The sequence below is a fragment of the Chiloscyllium plagiosum genome, chromosome 24 (assembly GCF_004010195.1).
Source record: "Chiloscyllium plagiosum isolate BGI_BamShark_2017 chromosome 24, ASM401019v2, whole genome shotgun sequence".
Lineage (NCBI taxonomy): Eukaryota > Metazoa > Chordata > Chondrichthyes > Orectolobiformes > Hemiscylliidae > Chiloscyllium > Chiloscyllium plagiosum.
In genome coordinates this window covers 12915227-12938165 of record NC_057733.1, presented here as the reverse complement: position 1 = coordinate 12938165, position 22939 = coordinate 12915227, and the positions used below count along the sequence as shown (strand labels likewise).

The 22939-nt window shown below is 39.4% G+C and overlaps 1 protein-coding gene across 1 annotated transcript in view; it reads left to right on the top strand.

The window, feature by feature from the left end:
* Positions 1-22718, top strand: part of LOC122562022 (myosin-1B) — a 33074-nt gene extending 10356 nt beyond the window's left edge. The window contains exons 13-41 of the mRNA XM_043714425.1: positions 1203-1321; positions 1414-1563; positions 2835-3005; positions 3137-3440; positions 3520-3587; positions 4573-4660; positions 4835-4952; positions 5040-5163; positions 5252-5388; positions 5499-5754; positions 8251-8493; positions 8932-9108; positions 9210-9355; positions 9446-9536; positions 9629-10018; positions 10107-10233; positions 10337-10455; positions 11151-11347; positions 16446-16629; positions 17387-17552; positions 17895-18019; positions 18148-18456; positions 18606-18809; positions 18907-19032; positions 19121-19291; positions 19398-19502; positions 19639-19734; positions 19877-20005; positions 22566-22718. Coding sequence (XP_043570360.1) covers positions 1203-1321; positions 1414-1563; positions 2835-3005; positions 3137-3440; positions 3520-3587; positions 4573-4660; positions 4835-4952; positions 5040-5163; positions 5252-5388; positions 5499-5754; positions 8251-8493; positions 8932-9108; positions 9210-9355; positions 9446-9536; positions 9629-10018; positions 10107-10233; positions 10337-10455; positions 11151-11347; positions 16446-16629; positions 17387-17552; positions 17895-18019; positions 18148-18456; positions 18606-18809; positions 18907-19032; positions 19121-19291; positions 19398-19502; positions 19639-19734; positions 19877-20005; positions 22566-22592 — 4667 coding nt within the window. The 3' untranslated portion in view covers positions 22593-22718. The remainder of the gene's footprint in view (positions 1-1202; positions 1322-1413; positions 1564-2834; positions 3006-3136; positions 3441-3519; positions 3588-4572; positions 4661-4834; positions 4953-5039; positions 5164-5251; positions 5389-5498; positions 5755-8250; positions 8494-8931; positions 9109-9209; positions 9356-9445; positions 9537-9628; positions 10019-10106; positions 10234-10336; positions 10456-11150; positions 11348-16445; positions 16630-17386; positions 17553-17894; positions 18020-18147; positions 18457-18605; positions 18810-18906; positions 19033-19120; positions 19292-19397; positions 19503-19638; positions 19735-19876; positions 20006-22565) is intronic.
* The last annotated feature ends 221 nt before the right edge of the window (positions 22719-22939 follow it).

Here is a 22939-nt window from a genome sequence, read left to right as displayed (position 1 = left end):
GAGGAGCTCAGTCAAAGAGGTAGGTTTTAAAAGTACAAGACAGTGTAATAATCCTTTCAAATGGCTGGTATAAGCATGATGGCTAGTTTCATTCATCTTACAGTATGACTGAACCACTTTTCTCCTTCTTAATTGCCGACAAAGCATCTTACCTGATGGGTCTCAATTCTGCTGATTTATTCAAAGCTTTGTGTTATCCACAAGTAAAGGTTGGCATCTTTAAATGTCTTGAGAGAGATAGAGAAAATAGGCTTGATATAGGAACTCCAAACCAGAATTAGAAAATACTGAGAATTGAATGGAGATTCCAGAGGGGCGAGGTGAGGTAAGGGGAGGGCATGAAATAATCTGCACACAATGATGAGGATTCTAACGCAATAATCTGACTAAACCAATAAAGTGACATGGATCCAAGAAGACACTTCGAAATAGAACAAAATAGTTACAGGAAAGGAAAACCGGGGGGATCGGACACAAATCAGGTATGACAAATTATGGCAGATAGAGAGACCCCAGTTCAATGATAGCTTGCTCAGATTAGTTTCTCAGTTGGGTGGACCTCCTCTGTTTTGTTCTATTTAAGCTGAGATAATTGCCGCTAGGCAGGAATGCTCTCTATTAATTGTTGAGTAATGTCAATTGGTGTGGTGCTGGAAAGTTGGCTCTTTCCACCTAGAACTTAATTCAAGTGGTGGTGAGATCAGGACAGGGTATATACTCTAACTCCTGGTCTAATTATGTTGCTTTCCCATGTTAATGCTGTCCACCTTTGGGACTGGAAGACTTTGCCAATTGGCTGCATTTCACTTTCTCTGATAGCTGCCAAAGCTGTCAAGTATTTCCAGTATTTTCTGTTTCCAAAGAACAGAAAAAGTGAAGTTTTGGAACAAATGCTCAAAATCAAGGAGCAAAAGATTTTCTAACCAAAGGTCAAATCGATAAAATACATAGAGATGAAATGAGCAGAAGAGAATTTGTTTGTCGAGAGTGAACTTTTAAATCTGGAATGCATATTCCGTGCAGCGATGTAAGAAAATGCAACAATATTTTTCAAAATGTTATTATATAATTGCAAGAAAGGGAAATATTTCCAAAGCTGTAAGTACAAGACAGTGTAATAATCCTTTCAAATGGCTGATACAAGCATGATGGTTGGTTTCATTCACCTTACAGTATGACTGAACCACTTTTCTCCTTGTTAGTTGCTGACAAAGCATCTTACCTGATGGGTCTCAATTCTGCTGATTTACTCAAATCTTTGTGTTATCCACGAGTAAAGGTCGGCAATGAATTTGTGACAAAAGGTCAGACTGTACAGCAGGTACTGTTTTCACTTCTGATGTCCTTCTGGTGAAATTGCTTCTTAGTGTTCTGATGTACATTCTGTCACTGATGTGTGCTTTGTCTTGATAGGTAAACAATGCTGTTGGTGCCCTTGCAAAATCAGTCTATGAGAAAATGTTCTTGTGGATGGTGATTCGTATTAATCAGCAATTGGACACAAAACAGCCCAGACAGTTTTTCATTGGTGTGCTGGACATTGCTGGTTTTGAAATCTTTGATGTAAGAGACATTACATTATTTTTGAGGAATATCTAAATTACATGTATTATGATGATGCTAGTTGGTATTTTCTGAATGACAAGTTAATACCTACTGTGTGCTCCAGCTGACAGAGTTAAATGGTTGGGATCAACTACATCTTGTGTTAAAGTAAAATCTTTTATTTTTGTATGTGTTATACATTTCTATGCATACATTTCAAATGAAAACTATTTATGCAAACTTGCCTTAGTGTAATTGTACTCTCCTGCCACTAGTGACATTTCAATTGTTCCACTTGGAGTAAGGGACTCAGTGGTGTCAGTTATGGTTCACTAGCAGCAGTCCCGCCTATGAACTAGAACATAGGTGTTCTAGCACAATTTTGGAGACTTGATAATCCAGGCTGACATTTCAGTATGAAGAGAACACTGTGCTCTTTTTCAGATAAGGCATTAAATGGTGGCCCTCTTTTGATCTCTTAGGTAGATGTAAAACTTTCCATTACTATCAAAGAACTGCAGAAGATTCTTTTTAGTTGCCTGATCCAATGACCAATGTGGATTGTCTGTCATTCCTGCTTGTGTGACCATGCACTCTACAAATGTGCTTGCCATGTTTCCTACATTAAAACAGTGGCTGCATTCAAAAACAGTTAATTATTTCTGATGTCACTTTAAAATATGCTGAAGTCATAAAAAGTACCATAAATATCAAATGGAAAGTGTTTATTTCTTTACATAGTGACACGTTTACGTAGGTTGTTTTCATTTTAATAGTTCAATATGAACTTATAATATAACACATTAATAAGTTGTGCTGTACTATTTTTAACGAATTACCACTCAATTTTATAATCATCAAAAGGAGACTGCAGATTCAAGGTTAGAGGGCAAGGGATCATTTGACCTGATCTAAAAGTCTAATTTAGTCTACATTCTGCTGTTATTTTCATATACAAATAAATATATCATATTATAAAGTTCTAAATTCACAATTATAGTGGGACTGATGTGTAACCCTCTCGCCCAATAACTGCAACAGTGGTGCTATAGCACCTCCACTGGTGTAGGCTGTAATTACAGGCTGCAAAATTTAAATAGGCAATTTTCCATATAAGTATGTACGTATGGATATGAAAAGGGAAAAAAATGACAGGGATTTGTCACATTTTATAAAAATAATATGTTCCACGTCCATATAAGTGGTGCTTATATTCATTATGCTTTTTTAAAAACAAAGTGGAAAATTCAATGACTGATTATCTCTTTTAATTGTTCTATACTATGCAGTTTAACAGCTTTGAACAGTTATGTATCAACTTCACTAATGAGAAACTGCAGCAGTTCTTCAACCACCACATGTTTGTACTGGAACAAGAAGAATACAAAAAAGAAGGAATTGAATGGGAATTCATTGATTTTGGTATGGATCTGGCTGCTTGTATTGAGCTAATTGAAAAGGTGAGGACATTAAGATTGATAGAGGATTGATGCTAATAATGGACATATAATATGATTGTAGCTGCCATATGCTTATAATTGAATGGACATCTGATACACTTTATTCATTCTTCTTTTACTTCAATTAACAGCCCATGGGTATTTTCTCAATCCTGGAAGAGGAGTGCATGTTTCCCAAGGCTTCAGATCTCACTTTCAAAAATAAGCTATATGATCAGCACCTTGGAAAAAGCAAGAACTTCCAGAAACCCAAGCCTGCTAAGGGCAAGGCTGAAGCTCACTTTGCCTTAATCCACTATGCTGGCACTGTTGAATATAATGTCACTGGTTGGCTGGAAAAGAACAAGGACCCACTGAATGAAACTGTTATTGGGCTATACCAGAAGTCTTCTCTGAAACTGTTGCAAACACTTTACGCTGGTCATTCTGCAGAAGGTATGATTTGATCATCAATTTTGAGAATATTTTGTTCAAAAGTTTTCCATTACTAATTGCTGAAAATATTACCTTGCAGCTGAAGCTGGCAAGAAGGGAGGCAAAAAGAAGGGTTCATCTTTTCAGACTGTCTCAGCTTTGTTTAGGGTACGTTTCTTTTTAATATATTAGAACTGCATGATTTAGTCATGAAGTGATTACTTCCAAGAAGTATTCTCCCAGGGGAAATGGTGTTGGGGTACAATCCCGGACAAGTATTCCAGAGAATACTGGAATATCGCTTTGAGGACTGAAATTCAAGTTCCATTAATGATTATGGAATTAAATTCAATTAATAAAGTCTAGAATTGAATATTTTTCTCAGTAATGGTGACCATGCTTTCTGTAACAAATGTCTTTTCAAGATGCAAGCTTGTCATCCATATCTATTCTTAATTAAACTGCCCTCTGAAATAGCCTAGCAAGCTTCTTAAGTTAAGGACAATTAGGGATGAATAACAAATGCTGGCTTGCTAGTGACACATGACATGTCAAATTAACAGCTGTGGCCACAAGGTCACAGTTCAAGAATATAGGATAGGTCATTTAAAACTAAGAATAAATTTATTCACCTAGAGTCTGGTGAGTCTGTGGAGTTCTCGTAGGCCAGTTAAGGCCAAAGCATTGAATGTTTTCAGGAATGAGTTAGATAAAGTCATTAGGGCTAAAGGATCTGAAAGCATGGGAAGAAAGTGGGAACTGGGCACTAACTTAGATGATTAGCCACGATTACATTGACTACAGGAGCAGGTTTGAAGGGCTGAGTGGTCTACACCTATTTCTATTTTCTATATAATAAAGAAAACATAGGTGTCCCATCAGGTCCATGATGGCCCTTTTAATGGGTGAAAGATATATGTGTTTTCAACATCTTACTACTCTAATTGAGGAACTAGAATGGAGCGTCATCCTTGGAAAACTGTTATAATTTTTCCAGGTTGATGGTAGTGTGTTGGAAACAAAAAAACAGCAAGTTAAGGTAGATTACCTGCTGGTTCAAATGCCCCCATACATTTCTACCAATAGAGCATAATGGTAAACACGGATTAATGGAAATGCCTCAAAAATAATGAAGATCAATTGTCTTCTACAGGAAAACCTGAATAAACTGATGACTAACTTGAGGTCTACTCACCCACATTTTGTGCGCTGCTTAATTCCAAATGAGACAAAGACTCCAGGTAGTTGAAATATGCTGTATTAGAACTCAAACAAATCTTGGAGCAGACTACAGAATTTACTTTTCTTTGATCTTTTCCTATTCACCTATAAATATCGATTACACATTGATTATTGGAATAAAAATGTAGCTAAAAGAAAAATTATCACCACCATTCCTACCATTTTTTTTTTAGGCGCTATGGATAATCACTTAGTAATGCACCAGCTCAGATGTAATGGTGTACTTGAAGGAATCAGAATCTGCAGAAAGGGATTTCCAAGTAGAATTCTGTATGGTGACTTTAAACAAAGGTAAGAAGTTGTGTAAATGCATAATGATTCGATGAAAATTAACATGGAGCTACACTTCTTAAAATTCTCAAACATTAAACATAACAGATACAGGATTCTGAATGCAAGTGCAATTCCTGAAGGACAGTTCATTGACAGCAAGAAAGCATCTCAAAAACTCTTGGGCTCCATCGATGTTGATCACACCCAGTATAAGTTTGGTCATACTAAGGTTAGTGACCATTTTAAAAATGTGTCTAATACTTTACCAGGTGATTAATAGACTTTGTCACCACCTGAAAACATTTGTTTCATTAAAGGTGTTTTTCAAAGCTGGTCTCCTTGGTCTTCTTGAAGAGATGAGAGATGACAAGTTAGCAGAACTTGTTACCCGCATACAAGCTGTTAGCCGTGGATTTCTCATGAGAGTTGAATTCAAGAAAATGATGGAGAGAAGGTAAAATTAATTTACATCTTTCTGGTATGTTTTGTATTAAGAGATGGAAAAGTAAGTAAATCATGTATAGATATTGTTTATACAATTAACTTTGTCATTTTCACCTTCAGGGAATCTGTCTTTACCCTGCAGTACAACATCCGTGCATTCATGAATGTCAAGCACTGGCCATGGATGAAACTGTTCTTCAAGATCAAGCCTCTTCTAAAGAGCGCTGAATCTGAAAAGGAAATGGCGAATATGAAAGTGGAGTTTGAAAAGACTAAAGAAGAACTAGCTAAATCTGAAGCAAGAAGAAAGGAATTGGAGGAGAAAATGGTGACACTGATACAGGAAAAAAATGACCTGGTTCTTCAAGTACAGTCGGTACGCTTTCTGATTACATCAATTTTCATATATATCAAGTCTGAATTTCAGGAACACCCCCCCTCTCCCCCCATAGGCCTGGTGGATAGGTGTTGAAAAGAGCAAATAATTGGATGGGTTGCCACCAGGCACCACCTCAGCAATTAAGGGCAGGAAGATCCATGATCAACCGTCACCAATAAAGATACTTAAATGGTCAATTAATAATTGAATTTAACCCAGTAACTTGGGGCATGAATGAGGATTATTGGGTTGGCCGCTGAAATCAACACCCCCACCCTTGCCTCTGACTCCCTCTCTCTTCTCCCTCCATTGCCCACTCCATCATCTGCGTCCTGCCTTGGTAACAGTTTCTCACAATGGTTGCCAGCCTCTAATTGACAGGTGCTTCAAACAGGGCAAGGCCTCACTATCCCTGGACTTGAATCATGAAGAAGCCCACTGGATGACAAATTAACTGCCAGATTGCCACTTGTTCCTGGGTGCTTTTCCACTCGTGGAGAAGCAGAAATCTCGGTCTTAAAGAATCCTCTACACCTCTACAAAATCCTGATCACAATTCTTGATAAAATAATTCAGTGCAGTCGTTGTTACTTAGATAATTCAACTTCTACTGAATTTAATAAATATTTAAACTTCTATAATTTCTCAATGAAACTTTGCACTCAACATGTAGGACAATAAATGCTTGCGTGTATTATTTTCACACACCTGAAGCATCAATGAATGACGCCATTTTACTGTTTAGTAAAGAGTTCAAGGGTAAGAGGGAGAAGGCAGGAGAATGGAGTTGAGAAACACATCAGCCAAATGGCAGAGCAGACTCATTGGGTTGAACGCCCCAATTTTGCATCTACGTCTTATGGTCTTACTCTACTCCAGCTTTCAGCGCTTAAAACAGCTTGTGACCTCTTCATTTCTGACCTTTTGGTATTTTGGAGGCCAGCCATTGTTTTAAATTTGTATAGAAATATTGCCAGTTAATGCTAAATTATGTGCAATCCTGTGGTGCTAAATGCAGCAAAGATAACAGTATGAGTGCAATTTAATTCCAATATTCTTGTTGAAATGAAATTTAGACCTCAGAATTGAAACTTTAATATCAGTAAAAAGAGATCTTGATATATGTTACGATGAGCCAATAAAAAAAGTGCTATGATACAATGAATTAAATTCAAAACCAAATAATATGTGCCCAAATATGTTGGCATAATTCAGTTGATTTGAAACATTGTACTTGTTTCTAGCTCTCTCTTAGATTAGTAACATGTTGGACCAAGTTTTTATAGCGTGTCAGAGGTGGGAACGAAGATAGACACTTGAAATCTCACCACCACATGGCATGATGGATTCCTAAGAAGATTCTGACTTACTGTTGATTGTGAAAAGTGGGTAGAATTTGCTAGCTTCCTGAAAATGGTCTCTCGGTAATCAAGCATACCAATGAACAAACTGTCAACTTGCTGATGGGTCAATTATAATTCCTTAGAGGAGGCAAGAGACACAAAGGGTCTCAAAGCTGATCCATGAGACAAAGGTACACTCTTATGGACAGATGTTATTCAGAACACTATATAAAAAGAGGAGATCCCAAGGATGGCATCCTGCATAAGCACAGAACAGACACAGTGTTTTCAGTGCTCTTTCAGAGTGTAATCAATGCAAGTTGGGTCAGTTGTGGCCAGTATGGTGGGAAATGAGTCATCATAGATCATGGGGAAGAGCAGTGAGTGCAGAAAAAAACATGATAATGCTGCTGGAGGCAGGTAAGGCCATTACTGGAATTAAGAACAAGCTTCTAAGAATTGTGCATCAATCAGGAGGAACCCCAGCAGCAATAATGGCAGATTCTTGATCTCGAGGGTTATACTGCTAAGCAATAAAGGCTGGGAGACAACAAAGATGTGTTTATAGGGTCTCTACATGGTGCATGAATAGTAAGCTTCCTAAGAATGCCAGTGTGTCAATATAACAGGAGTCCTATTGTAGGAAATAGAATGCTTCACATGTAACATGGCCACTGCCTCTAAAATCCTGTATCAGTCAGTCACAGTGTAGTTCTTTCACAAGTGCCTGCTCTGCCCGGCCACTTATCTCCTTTTTCTTCCACTGGAACACAGGAACAGGAGCAGAAGGCCATTTGGACAATTGGTCCTACTCCATCATTAATTTGATCATGGTGGATTATTACTTCAACATCACTTGACTGTGCTATTATCTTGGTGTCATTAGTATCTATAAAATAAGTAATCAACCACAATAATGACCTCATTTCCATTCAATCTGAATTTGCCATATTCCTCTCTCACCCATTCTCTACCATACCAACTCTCTTTAGACCACTTTGAAATTACATCCAGTGTTGATATGTGGTCAGAAAATCTTATTTAGCGCCCCACCAGAAATAAAAATCCAGCCCACTGTCCTAGGTTGCATTCAGCAAAATTTACATATCTCATGATCTTTGTTATTAAGCATGCACATTTTATCTTTCAGGAAAGTGAAACATTGGCAGATGCTGAAGAAAGATGCGAGGGGCTCATTAAAAATAAAATTCAGCTTGAGGCTAAACTTAAAGAAGCAAATGAAAGGCTAGAGGATGAAGAAGAAATAAATGCTGAGCTTACTGCCAAGAAAAGAAAATTGGAAGATGAGTGCTCAGAACTGAAAAAAGATATCGATGACTTGGAGCTTACTTTAGCCAAAGTTGAAAAGGAGAAACATGCTACAGAAAACAAGGTATGAATACATGTAGATTTTAAATTGTTTTGCACGTACTGAGTGTCTTTTTTTTTCAAATATATAGTGATCATATTGCCAATTTAGGGGGTCAGTTAAGTCAGTTGATTGGACAGCCAGTTTGCAATACAAATGATGCTACCCGTATGGGTTCAATTCCCAGACCAGCTGAGGTTACCATGAAGGACCCTTCTTCTCAACATCTCCCCTCACCTGGTATGTGGTGACACTTAGGTTAAAACATCACCAGTTGACTCTCTCTAATGAAAGAGCAGCCCTATGGTCTGGTAAGATTACGGTGACTTTACTTATTGTCAATTTTATAGAAAGGCAAAATGCAGATGTTTTTCTGAGACATGTCAAAATAATTGATTCATCCAAGTGATGTTACAAATGGTAGATACCAGTAGAATTTATACACTCATTTTTTGCAAACAGGTCAAGAACCTTACAGAGGAAATGGCCACCCTTGATGAAAGCATTGTCAAGTTAACAAAGGAAAAGAAAGCTCTACAAGAGGCCCACCAGCAGACACTGGATGACTTGCAAGCTGAGGAAGACAAAGTCAATACACTCACTAAGGCCAAGTCAAAGTTGGAACAGCAAGTTGACGATGTAAGTATCCATTGCAATAAAATATATAAATCTATCATAGGTCCTTTCTTTCTGCTGTCATTCTGAAAAGATGTGCTTGCTTTTACATTGTATGTTATCAGCTCGAAGGATCTCTGGAACAAGAGAAGAAATTACGCATGGATCTTGAAAGGGCCAAGCGAAAACTGGAAGGTGATCTTAAATTGTCTCAAGAAACAATAATGGATCTGGAAAATGACAAACAGCAACTGGATGAGAAACTGAAGAAGTAAGAAGAATTGATATTCTGGTTTTAAACAGCTAGAGTATCATATTTTTATGTAGACAAGTTATTTAAATCAATCTATTTGCATTGCAGAAAGGAATTTGAAATCAGTCAACTACTAAGTAAGATTGAGGATGAGCAGGTCCTTGGTGCTCAGCTGCAAAAGAAAATCAAAGAGCTTCAGGTGAGTCACAAGGTTTACAAAACTTTGAATAACTTATGTATCATGTAGGATCACATAAAGCACAGTTAAAGATATATATTTGCTTACTTTAGGCTCGTATTGAAGAGCTTGAAGAAGAAATTGAAGCTGAACGTGCCTCTCGTGCTAAGGCTGAGAAGCAGAGAGCTGATCTTGCTCGGGAACTTGAAGAGATCAGTGAACGACTAGAAGAAGCTGGTGGTGCGACTGCAGCACAGATCGAAATGAACAAGAAACGTGAAGCAGAGTTTCAGAAGATGCGCCGTGATCTGGAAGAAGCAACCCTCCAGCATGAAGCCACAGCTGCTGCTCTTCGCAAGAAGCAGGCTGATAGTGTGGCTGAACTTGGGGAACAAATCGACAACCTGCAACGGGTGAAACAGAAGCTGGAGAAGGAAAAGAGTGAGCTGAAGATGGAGATTGATGACCTAGCAAGCAACATGGAATCTGTATCTAAATCTAAGGTATGTTTCTGAAAAACAATGATTGTTGGATGAATGAAGCAGCTCTTTGGTTTAACATATGAAACTGACAGAGACTATTTCCTTAAAGGCTAACTTTGAGAAGCTCTGTCGTACCCTAGAGGACCAACTTAGTGAGACAAAAGCAAAGAACGATGAGAATGTACGTCTAGTTAATGATCTATCAGCCCAGAAAGCTCGTCTGCAAACTGAAAATGGTAATTGTTGGAATGAAGTCAGAATTTAGAGCATTTAAGCATAATACCATTTATCCTGCAATTTTAAAACTTGAGTTGCAGTCAATCCTTCACTTGTTCCTAGGTGAGTTTTCACGCCAAATGGAAGAAAAGGATTCTTTCGTTTCTCAACTGACAAGAGGAAAACAAGCATTCACTCAACAGATTGAAGAGCTAAAGAGACAACTGGAAGAAGAACTGAAGGTATTCAACTTGCAGGCAATTGGAGTATGATAAACAGGAAATAAAATGGTGAACAGATTGGCAAGATGCCAAGTGTGTGTCCAAGTTTTGTGAAAAAAACTTTGGTCTCTGTCATTTCACAGATTATAGCAAGCTAATATTTAATGCATGCATGCACACAATTTCAAGTTTGGTTTTTGGTAATTTTTAAATGTCAGTATATATTCCAGTACAGGTACGTAACCCTTTATCCGAACATCCAAAAATTGAAAAGCTCTGAAATCCGAAAGTTTTTTTGTGAAGTTTTTTTTCTCATTAACAAGATTGTTTGGCAAGCAAGCAGTTAACCCAAGTCGACACGCACTTGATGTGTGTCACTCAGAGGTGACATGGGAGGGGGCGTGGTCAAGCACCAACAGGCCTGAGGTTTCTCTGTGAAGGCACCCATGTCACAAGCACTCGATGCGTGTCACTCAGATGTAACGTGGGGGGTGGGCGCAGCCAAGCACGTTCTTCGTTAGAAGTCTGCTTCTCCAGTAAGAGTTTAAAAAATTTCGCCATTAAACTGTCACATTCTGAAAACCACAAAATTCCGATTTCCACAAAGCAGCTGGTCCCGAGCATTTCGGATAAAGGGATACGTACCTGTACTTGAAATACAAGATTATTTAAGATTTTCACTTGGTCATTTCCTTTCATTCATATTTTGTTTAAAGGCTAAGAATGCCTTGGCGCATGCTCTACAATCTTCCCGCCATGACTGTGATTTGCTCCGTGAACAATATGAAGAGGAACAGGAAGCAAAGGCCGAGCTCCAACGGGGCATGTCCAAGGCCAATAGTGAAGTTGCTCAGTGGAGGACAAAATACGAAACTGATGCTATCCAGCGCACAGAGGAACTGGAAGAGGCCAAGTGCGTACAGATTTCCATAATCTTTTACTTACAGCTTACAAGGCAGACAGGCCGTGCTGTTGAGCTGTTCTGTAACAGTGATTAGATTAGATTACTTACAGTGTGGAAACAGGCCCTTCGGCCCAACAAGTCCACACCGCCCCGCCGAAGCGCAACCCACCCATACCCCTACATGTACCCCTTACCTAACACTACAGGCAATTTAGCATGGCCAATTCACCTGACCTGCACATCTTTGGACTGTGGGAGGAAACCGGAGCACCCGGAGGAAACCCACGCAGACACAGGGAGAACGTGCAGACTCCACACAGTCAGTCGCCTGAGGTGGGAATTGAACCCGGGTCTCTGGCGCTGTGAGGCAGCAGTGTTAACCACTGTGCCACCGTGCCGCCCACATTTTATGCTCTGCACAAGATTCCTATCATCCTACTTTACCTATTCACATCAAAGTATCCTCTATTCCTTTCTCAAGAACAAAAAAGAAGTACAGCACAGGAACAGGCCCTTTGGCCCTCCATGCCCATGTTGACCATCATGCCCTAACTAAACTAAAAAAAACTTCTACCCTAATTTGGTCTGTGTCCCTGTATTCCTTCCCTTTTCATGTAACCATCTAGATGCCTCCTAAATGTCACCAATGTGTCTGCTTCCACCACCTCTTCTGGCAGTGATTTCCAGGGTCCTACCATTCTCTCTGTGAAAACCTTCCCTTGTACATTTCCCTTAAACTTACCCCCTCTCACCTTAAACCTATGCCCCTTGTAACTAAAACTTCAACCCTGGAAAAAGTCTCTGACTATCCACTATGCCTCTCATAATTTTGTAGTCCTCTATCATGTCTCCTCTCAGCTGCCAGTAAAAGCAATCCTAGTCGTTTTAATCTTTCCTCATAGCCAATGCCCTTGAGATCAAGCAACATCCTGGTGATCCTTCTCTGCACTCTCTCCAAAGCTTCAATGTTCTTCTGGTAATGAGGTGACCAAAACTACACAAAATACTCCAAATGCAGCCTAACAAGAGTTTTATATAGATGTCAATTCTTGTACTCCATGTCCTGGCTGAAGAAGGCAAGCATGCGATATACCTTCTTGATTTCCTTGGCCACCTATGTTGCCACTTCTAGGGAACCGTGGACTGCACACCCTCATCCATTTGTAAGTTCATGTTTCTAAGGGGTCTGTCATTTACAGTATAATTCACACCTAAATTTGATCCTTCAAAACACATCACCTCTCATTTGTCTGGATTAACCTCCCCCTGCCATTTTTGCGCCCAAGTCATCAATCTATATCCTATTCTATCCTTTCACAATCGTTGGCACTATCAGTAACTCCACCAATCTTGCATCATCTGCAAACTTACTAATCAGACCACCCACACTTTCCTCCAGATCATTTATCTATACTACAAACAACAGAGGACCTAAGACTTATCCCAGTGGAACACTACTGGTTCTCAGTCTTTATTCTGAAAACACTGTTCCACCACTACTCTGTCTTCTATAACCAAGCCAGTTTTGTATTCACCTAGCCAGCCCACCCTGAATCCCATGTGATTTTAATTTTTGTACCAATCTGCCATGTAAGACTTTATCAAATGCCTTACTAAACTCCATATAAACTACATTCACAATCCTTCCCTCATCAATTACCTTTGTCACCTCTTCAAAACATTGAATCAGGTTGGTGAGATATGAGCTTTTCTGTACAAAATCATGCTTCCTGCCACTAACTAGTCCACTTTCTTCCAAATGTGCATATATTTTGTCCCACAGAATCTTGTCCAAGAGCTTCCCCACCACAGACATCAGGCTCACTGGTCTATAATTTCCTGCATTATCCCTGCTTCCTTTCTTAAAGAAGGGAACAACATTGGCTAATCTCCAGTCCTCTTGAACCTTGCCTGTGGTCAAAGAGGATGTGAAGATATCTGCCCCAAGCTTTAGGAAAGCCAACATGGAGACAGATTGTGCAGAAGATTTAACACAATGCATGTTAATGCTGGCAATTTTAATACCCATTTAAAGTTTATAAGGTTACCAATGTCCATTCACCAATGGTCTGTGGCTGGGGGGACTGACTGCATCTCCGTGGTGTGGATGAACTGTTGGACCCTCACAGAGTTGAGGTAGCTGTCTAGTTCCTCCCTGGGGTCACTTCCCTGGTCTGGTGTTGTCAGGGTGAGAACAAGGTCAGCAGAGTCCAGTCCTGAGTCTGACAGAGGGACTGTCAGAGGATCACAGCTACCAGTTGCCTGGAGCGGCGGTGCAGTGGGTACCCCCTGATTCTCACCAGGTTGGGGCTAGGTTATACCAGTCCCCTTGGAGGGTCCGTCGTTGTGGATTGGAGGGTACTCCTCTCTATTTCCCCTGTGGGGCTCCGCCTCTTTTTCTGATGGTGGTCATCCTGCTGGTGTCATCTTCATGTAAGTGCCTCTTTCCACTTTGCTGTGAGGCTTTGGGGGCCTGGCAGGTTTTCCTTTACTTATTTCACTGGTATCCACTCCCCCACCTCTTTGGTTTCCTCCACCTCCATTGACTCCATCTGGAGCTTGGGTCAGTTGCTGTGCCTCCACGCTGGATACCATCTGTTCTGCTCCAGCCTATCCTTCTTTCTGGGTGCCTCTTGTCTCAGTTCTCTTGCTGACCTTTGGGGGTCCACGATTCGTAGTTGTTAGGGAGACTGGACTGCACCCAGATGTAGTGTTTGTAGTTTAACCACTCCTTGACACCAGTTCCTCTGCAATATTTAAACCAGTCTTAATGACTGCAATGCCATCTCCAAGAATTCTTCTTAGTGACATCCTCCGATTCAATACTCTTCTTTGCATTCATCAATGAGGGTGTCCTGTTGTGATCTGCTTCCCAGTTGTGTTGACTGCAGTGCCGTTTCCCAGAATTCCTCCATTGTGCAGTTAGCTTATCTCTACATACATGCATTTATTTATAGTGTCTGTGTTAGTGAGTTTCACTCTTAGCATCTTAGAAAATAAAATATAAGAACATAAGAACTAGGAGCAGGAGAGGGCCATCTAGCCCTTCGAGTCTGCGCCACCATTCAATAAGATCATGGTTGATCTTTCGTGGACTCAGCTCCACTTACCCACGCTCTCACCATAACACTTAATTCCTTTATTGTTTAAAAAATTCTGTCTTAGCTTTAAAAACATTTACTAAAGTAGCATAAACCTACTTCAGTGGGCAGAGAATTCGACAGATTTACAAAATCTGCTCCCTCTAATTTTGAGGCTCTGCCCTCTTGTCCTAATTTCACCTGCCAGTGGAAACATCCTCTCAATGTCTATTTTATCTATTCCCTTCATAATTTTATATGCTTTTCTATAAGGTCCCCCCACATTCTTCAAAATTCCAATGAATATAATCCCAATCTACTCGGTCACTTCTCATAAGTCAATCCCCTCAATTCTGGAATCAACCTAGTGAACCTCCTCTGCACCCCCTCTAGTGCCAGTACATACTTTCTCAAGTAAGTAGACCAAAACTGCATGTAGTACTCCAGATGTGGCTTCACCAGCACCCTATACAGCTGCAACATAACCTCCCTGCTTTTAAACTCAATCCCTTTAGCAAAGAAGGACAAAATTCCATTTGCCTTCTAATTACTTGTTGTACCAGCAGACCAACCCTCTGTGATTCTTGCACAAGGACACCCATGTCCTCTGCATAGCAGTATGCTGCAACTTTTTACCATTCAAGTAATAGTCCTTTTTACTGTTATTCCTACGAAAATGGATGACTTCACATTTATTAACATTGTATTCCATCTGCCAGACCTTTGCCCACTCAATTAAAATATCCATGTTCCTCTGCAAAGTTTCAAAGTCCTTTGCACACATTGCTCTGCCACTCTTCTTAGTGTCATCTGCAAACTTTGACACACTACAAAAGATTCGACGTTTCGGACATAAGCCCTTCTTCAGGGCTTATGCCCGAAACGTCGATTCTCCTGTTCCTTTGATGCTGCCTGGCCTGCTCCGCTTTTCCAGCAACACATTTTTAAGCTCTGATCTCCAGCATCTGCAGTCCTCACTTTCTCCTACACTACAAAATATCTCCAACTCCAAATCATCTATATAAATTGTGAATAATTGAGGTCCCAACACTGATCCATGACACACACAACTAGTTACTGATTGCCAACCAGAATAGCACTCATTTATCCCCACTCTTTGCTTCATATTAGTTGACTAACCCTCTATCCACACTAATACTTCACCCGTAATGCCTCTTTATCTTATGCAGCAGTGTCCTGTGTGGCACCTTATCAAAGACCTTTTGGAAATCGAGGTACACCACATCTATTGGGTCCCTTGCTCGTGATGTCTTCATTGAATTCCAAAAGATTAGTTAAGAATGACCTGCCCTTCATGAACCCATGCTGCATTTGCCCAAAGGACAATTTCTGTATAGATGCCTTGCAATTTTCTCCTGTTCCCTAGATGCTGCCTGACCTGCTGCGCTTCTCCAGCAACACATTTCCATCTCTTAAGTAAACAATAAACCTTCCCTTTGTTAAAGAAAAAGGCACCAAATCATTCAATAATTCCTGATAGTTGTAATTCTCAGTTATTAGATTATACTTATAAACCCTTTCTGCACTTTCTCCAGTTCCATCTGATCCTCTAATAAAATGGAGACAGAGTGCTGAACAGCCTGTTAAATTTGGTTGTATACAAGATTTAGTTTTATTCATTCATGGCTAGCATTTATTGTCTATCTTTATTTGGCTAGAGTCCAGTTAAGAATCAAAAAATATTACTGTGGGTCTGGAGTCATGTGTAGTCCAGACTAGGCAAAGATGGTAGTTTTCCTCCCTAAAGGCCATTAGTGAATCAAGATTTTTTTCTACAATCGAAATGGATCCAGGGAAATCATTAGGACGATTATTTACAGATTATTAAAATTGAATTCAGAATTCACCTCCTGCCATGGTGGGATTTGGACTCAGATCCCCAGAACATTAGCTGTTCTTCAATTTTACCCCTGTGAAAAAGAGCCTGATTGCTCTGGTTTTTATCATTGTGTACATTCTGAAATTACCATATTTCAATTTTGCATACTACTATAATTATTTCCTAGGAAAAAACTTGCCCAGCGACTCCAAGAGGCTGAGGATCAAATCGAGGCAGTAAATTCCAAGTGTGCATCACTGGAAAAGACCAAACTGCGACTTCAAAATGAAGTGGAAGATCTAATGATTGATGTGGAGAGAGCTAATGCTGCTGCAGCTGCTCTTGATAAGAAGCAGAGGAACTTTGACAAGGTGAGAGGGTGGCCTTCTGGCAATATTATTGGGTAATGCCAGTCTCCAACCAATTTTATTCACTTCACATAATATCAAAAAGATAGCTGAAAGTACTAGCCCCTGCAAAGATTATAAGCCCTGACAATGTTCTGGCAAAAGTACAAAAAGTTTGTGCTCCAGAACTAGCTGCACTCTTAGCCAAATTGCTGGTGTGAACCTGGCAAATTGGAAAACTGCTTTCAACAGCACTTTCCAAACCTGTGATACTTATCATGTTAAAGGACAAGAGCAGCAGATTCATACGAACATCATGCTGTAACCTCCTCTTCAAGCTACAGATCATCCTTTCTTGGAACTGCATAATAGTGACAAATAATCATTGAATCAAAATCTTGGCACTCTCTTCCTAAAAGCACTTTGAGTTTACCTACTCCCCATGGACTACAACGGTTTAAGAAAGCAACTCCCCTCTTTCTTCTTAAAGACAATTAGAATGGGGAATAAATAGTGGTCTAGCCAGCGTCACCTACATCCTGTAAAAACAATTTGTTTTAAGACCATAAGACCATAAGACAGAGGAGCGGAAGTAAGGCCATTCGGCTCATCGAGTCCACTCCGCCATTCAATCATGGCTGATGGGCATTTCAACTCCACTTACCCGCATTCTCCCCGTAGCCCTTAATTCCTTAAAACTTGGTTCTATAAAAGTGGAAAAGTTATGAGCCTTTCTGCCTGAGGATAAAGAATAACTTTTCAAGCTGTTGTGTCCTGACAGATTCTGGCGGACTGGAAACAAAAGTACGAAGAATGCCAGTCTGAATTGGAGGCATCTCAGAAGGAATCTCGATCTTTAAGCACCGAACTCTTCAAAATGAAGAATGCTTATGAGGAATCTTTGGACCAGCTTGAAACACTTAAGCGAGAGAACAAGAATCTTCAACGTGTGTTATTTCTCAAATTTATAGCATTCTCTTAGCCTGTTTTACTCACTTGTGTAATCCCAATTTTAATTCCGCTGTTGTTGGTGGCCATTGCCATCCTTTAAGCTCTGTAATTCTCTAAATCTTGCTGCCTCATCATCTCTTCTCCTTCTTTAAGATGCTATTTAAAGCATTCTTCTTTGGTCAAACTTTTGATTGCCTGTTCTAATATTTTATTTGGCCCAGTGTCAAATTTTATTTTCTAATATCACTCTGAAGACGTATAGAACAGTTCACTACATTAAAGATATTATAAATGCAATTTTTGTTGCTAAAGAGAAAGTATTATGTTTCTTTAAACAGAGGAGATCTCAGATTTGACTGAACAGCTTGGAGAGAGTAGCAAGGCACTGCATGAGATAGAAAAGGCTAAGAAACAGGTTGAGACAGAAAAGAGTGAAATTCAGACAGCTCTGGAAGAAGCAGAGGTACGTGAATAAATAGTCAAGATTTTCATTGAAGAGATTACACCATTTCAAATAAATTTTAAAGTAGGCTAAACACACAGCATCCAATACTTTTGCTTAAAACAAATACATTTTTTTGTCTTACTTAGGCATCACTTGAGCATGAAGAAAGCAAATTTATGCGTATCCAGCTGGAATTAAATCAAATAAAATCAGAAATTGACAGAAAGATCGCTGAGAAAGATGAAGAAATTGATCAAATTAAGAGGAACAATCAGAGAGTTGTAGACACTCTGCAAACTTCTTTGGAGGCAGAAATCAGAAGCCGAAATGATGCTCTAAGACTCAAAAAGAAAATGGAAGGTGATCTGAATGAAATGGAGATTCAATTGAGCCATGCAAATCGGCAGGCTACAGAAGCTACGAAGCACCTCAGGATTGTACAGACGCAACTTAAGGTACGGTTAATAGTTGCTTCACTGTATTCCTTCAAACATTTATAGCAAATATTAAAATTGAATTAACTGACCTCTGCATTACTTACTGCATTAGCTGTTACAAAATTAACATTTGCAAGTTAATGAGAAACTTTCTCAATGCTACTCAGGAAGCACAGTTACAAATTGATGAAACTTTGAGGAGCAATGAGGACCTGAAGGAGCAACTGGCTATGTCTGAACGCAGAAACAACCTTCAGCAAGCTGAAATAGAAGAATTGAGAGCAGCATTGGAACAGACAGAAAGAGCTCGAAAGCTGGCTGAACAAGAACTTATTGATGCTAGTGAGCGTGTACAGCTTTTACATACTCAGGTAATTTGTTGCTGGACAATTGAAGAATATTGTTCAAAGATTTTAGGCTGAATAAACGTTCACGACTTCTCTCATACAATTGATTAACTTTTAATAGAATACCAGCCTCATCAACACCAAAAAGAAGCTTGAAACAGATATCTCCCACCTTCAGTCTGAGGTAGAGGATGCTATTCAAGAGGCAAGAAATGCAGATGAGAAGGCCAAAAAAGCGATTACTGATGTAAGTTTTGCATTCAAACTAGCCAGTCAAACTTAGGTACTTCTTGCTGATGTATAGAAATAAATATATCATTCTTAATTACCATAAGGCTGCTATGATGGCAGAAGAGTTAAAGAAGGAGCAGGATACCAGCGCCCATCTCGAGAGAATGAAGAAAAACCTTGATCAAACAGTGAAGGACCTGCAGCACCGTTTGGATGAGGCTGAACAGTTGGCCATGAAAGGGGGAAAAAAACAGATCCAGAAACTGGAAGCCAGGGTATGTAGCAATGCTAAATGCTAAAATACTAGTCTAAATGGTGGCATGGAAATCTGGAGCATTTCCTTTGTTTGAGAGCCTAACTGTTTATATTCTTTTACTTTAGGTACGTGAACTGGAGAACGAATTTGAAGCTGAGCAGAAGCGTTGCGCAGAAGCTGTCAAAGGAGCTCGCAAGTATGAAAGGAGGGTCAAGGAACTCACCTATCAGGTACAGAATGTATATTGGAAATGACATTTTAAATACAATAAAATTACTGACATTGATAATTCACCATTCAACACATTTGCTTACAAGATACTGGATAAGGACAAATTTACATATTCTTGTTTTAATTTTTAAATAGTCTGAGGAAGATAGAAAGAATCTTTTGAGACTGCAGGATTTGGTTGACAAATTACAAATGAAAGTTAAAGCTTACAAGAGGCAATCTGAGGAGTCTGTAAGTAATTCTGAATGCTGTATTATTTGAAGTTACTTGGTGTTCATTTATGTCGACTGAGTGTGTTTCAGTGCCATATTTCATTTTCAATGTACCACTACATTCTTATGCCAAATCATAACTCTTTTTGACATCATTTCAGGAGGAACAGGCTAACATTCATTTGTCCAAGTTCAGAAAGGTGCAACATGAGCTTGAGGAGGCGGAGGAGCGTGCTGATATTGCAGAATCCCAGGTCAACAAACTCAGGGCTAAAAGCCGTGATGTCCAGGTAATTTTCTTTTTGTTTTAAATGTCACATTCATCTGAAGCGTTTAATTCTATATTATTACATTAGTATATCCTAACTGTAGATATTAATCCACTAGCAGCTGCAAGAGGTCTCCAGCCTGACAGAATTGTATCTAGGTGCACGACTTCTGTCTGACAGTTTCTATCACAGAAGAGAACTGTTGGCATGCCTTGAAACAGTCAAGGGAGCAATGTATAAAATTTGAAGAAAAACTAAATGCTTGGGAATTGGGGACAGTACAATCCTTACTCCTTAAATGTAATATTTGAGATGAGGCGAATAGGACCCTGCTTATTTTGCTAGCCAGGTTTATCAATGCACTAGATTTCAACACACACATAATAGCGAAGGCTGTATTTGCTGCCACAACATATTCACTACATAAGCAGTTGTATACTTGGGAGGTCACTTTCTTTTAAAATGGTGCTTCAATTACTCGCCTCACTTTCTCCCTCATGAGTTTGGTAATACCTCACCTCTTAGTGTTGCCAAAATCCATATATGCCCTCAACTTGAGTCTTTTGACCTACCTTGGATGCCTGCTCACTCCCCCAACTCCTCACTCAAAAACATTCTGCTTACCTCTCACTCACTGCCCCTCCTGTTGCCCCCTGTGCCACCCTACTCCCAATCCCTAACCTTTCATTGCCTCATCTGTATGCCTTACTCACTGCCCCAAGTCTCTAAGCGATATGTTAAGCTGAGTAGCAAGCTGGATGAGGGAAGCAGAGAACGGAGTTGTGAATGGAAGGCAGTGAGTGGAGAAGACAATGGGACTGGGAGTGGGATGTGGCAACAACAATGACAACAGGGCATACCAATCCCAAAAAGAAAGAACAGTTTTTAAAAATGTTATATGAAAACAGAAAATCCTGGCATTACACAGTAGGGCTGTGAGCATTTGTGGGGCGAAAGCAGTGTTAACATTTCAAATCCCCTGACGCTTCATCAGAACCGATTCAGGTGCTACCAGCCCTGCTGAGTTTCACCAGAAATTGCTTGTACTTCAGATCTCCAGCACCCGTAGTTCTTTGTTTTAAAAGCATGTTATACTGGAAATGAATGTACTGGTCGTACAAGACTTCCATTTTGAAGTACACAAGAGGAGTTGCAACAGTATGTCTCATTCAGCAGTTTTTACTAGTTTTACCTCTGAAAATAATTGCACCAAATTCTTGCTCCTGTCAGTAGGGGTGTATAAAGACTTTACTCAGTAACAGTCACTTTCTGCTCCAATGCATTGACAAGTGGTACAGCAAAAGACCATAGGTGCTGGAACTCTGAAGAGAAACTAAAACTGTTGAAAATACTCTGTGGGCCCGTCAGCATTGGAGAGGGAGAAGCAAAGCCAAGACCTCCAGCCATTAACTCTTTAACACAACTGCTTAGAGGTGTATCAATTTTTAGGCATGGGAAGGAAATAAGGGAAGAGTAAAACAATAACAGGGAAGGTTTGTGATAAGATGAAAATTAGAAGAAATTATGTGACAAATGGACTGATATCACAAGGTAAAAAGGGACAAGTAGTGAAACAAAAGATGTGTACCTGGTTAAAACAGAATCATTATAAAAGGGGCCATCCAAAAGCAAAACTATAAAGGCAACATTTATGATCTGAAAGTACTGGAAACAATGTTGAGCCTAGAAGGCTATAAAATGCATCATTGAATGATGAGATGATAATCTTTAAGCTTATTTTGCAATAGCATAAGAAGCTGAGGCCTAGAAAGGTGAGAGATAAAGTGGGGTAGAGAATTAAACTGCAGGCAACCAGAAGGTAAGGGTTACACTTTTGGTGGAATGGAGATACTCCACAGCATGGTGTCCAAATCTGAATTATGTCGCCCAAACGTAGAAGAGGACGCATCCTGCTAAATAAATATAGTGTATTGAATTGAAAGAAGTAAAATTAAATTTTCATTTCACATAGGATTGTTTTGGAGACTAGCACAATGAGAATATGGGGGCAAAAATAGCTGTGTTGGCATGAGAAGGTACTGCAAAGAGATGTAACGGTGTTGAAAATGTGGCTGTTTGAGGAGTGAACCAGAATGTCGCTTTGGAAGGCTAAATAGGTGGCATCATACTGGAAGTGGAGGAAATAGGAGAGGATGATCTTTTGAAGGAGGAAGCTTGGGGCGGGAAAGGTTGAGGACCAAAATAACCCTGTTGTGGTTCTGAGAAGTGTAGGAAATGCAATAAAATTAGTCAAAATCCATATTAATCATTGTGGAGAATGGAATGGGGTTGTTCTTGGCTGAGGAAAAAGTGAGACCTATCAGAAGTGCTGACAGCAGTGAAAGGGGTAATACTTTCAACTCTATGTTATTTCACTCTGAAACTAAGTGAAACTACCTATTTTGGGGAGTTTCATTGTGGTAACAGATTGATCATTACTAGTATCCTGCTAGTTTAATATCATTTCTCAGTGATTTGTTCTGAAAATTCATGTCCAACTATATTTAGAATACTGTTCAAGAAATCAGTCCATGCAAGAATTGGATCATTTGTTAATTGCAAAAACATGTTTATTTTACAGAAAGTAGTAGTCCAAGCTGAAGAGTAATTACAAGTTTGAAGAGTTCACCTAAGAAATTCACAGAATGTGCATTTCTTTGTAACTTATTTTTCTATATTATGTTAGACTTATTATTTACAAGTTACTAATAAAGAAAGCATCAACTTGTTGAAATTTGTCTTGTCCTAATTTCTTTAGTTCTGATGAATCAAAGATATGATCAGAAGTATATTAGAAGTCAAGTTGATATGTAAACCAATTGTGTAGTCATTTGAGCTTCTCGTATTTTATTCTCAGATACAATAAATACCTCTTAAGATATATAAATCATCTTCTCAATAACTCAGAAGCTTTTCCAGTCGATAGCTGAACCAGACTATTAAAATAACCAGATT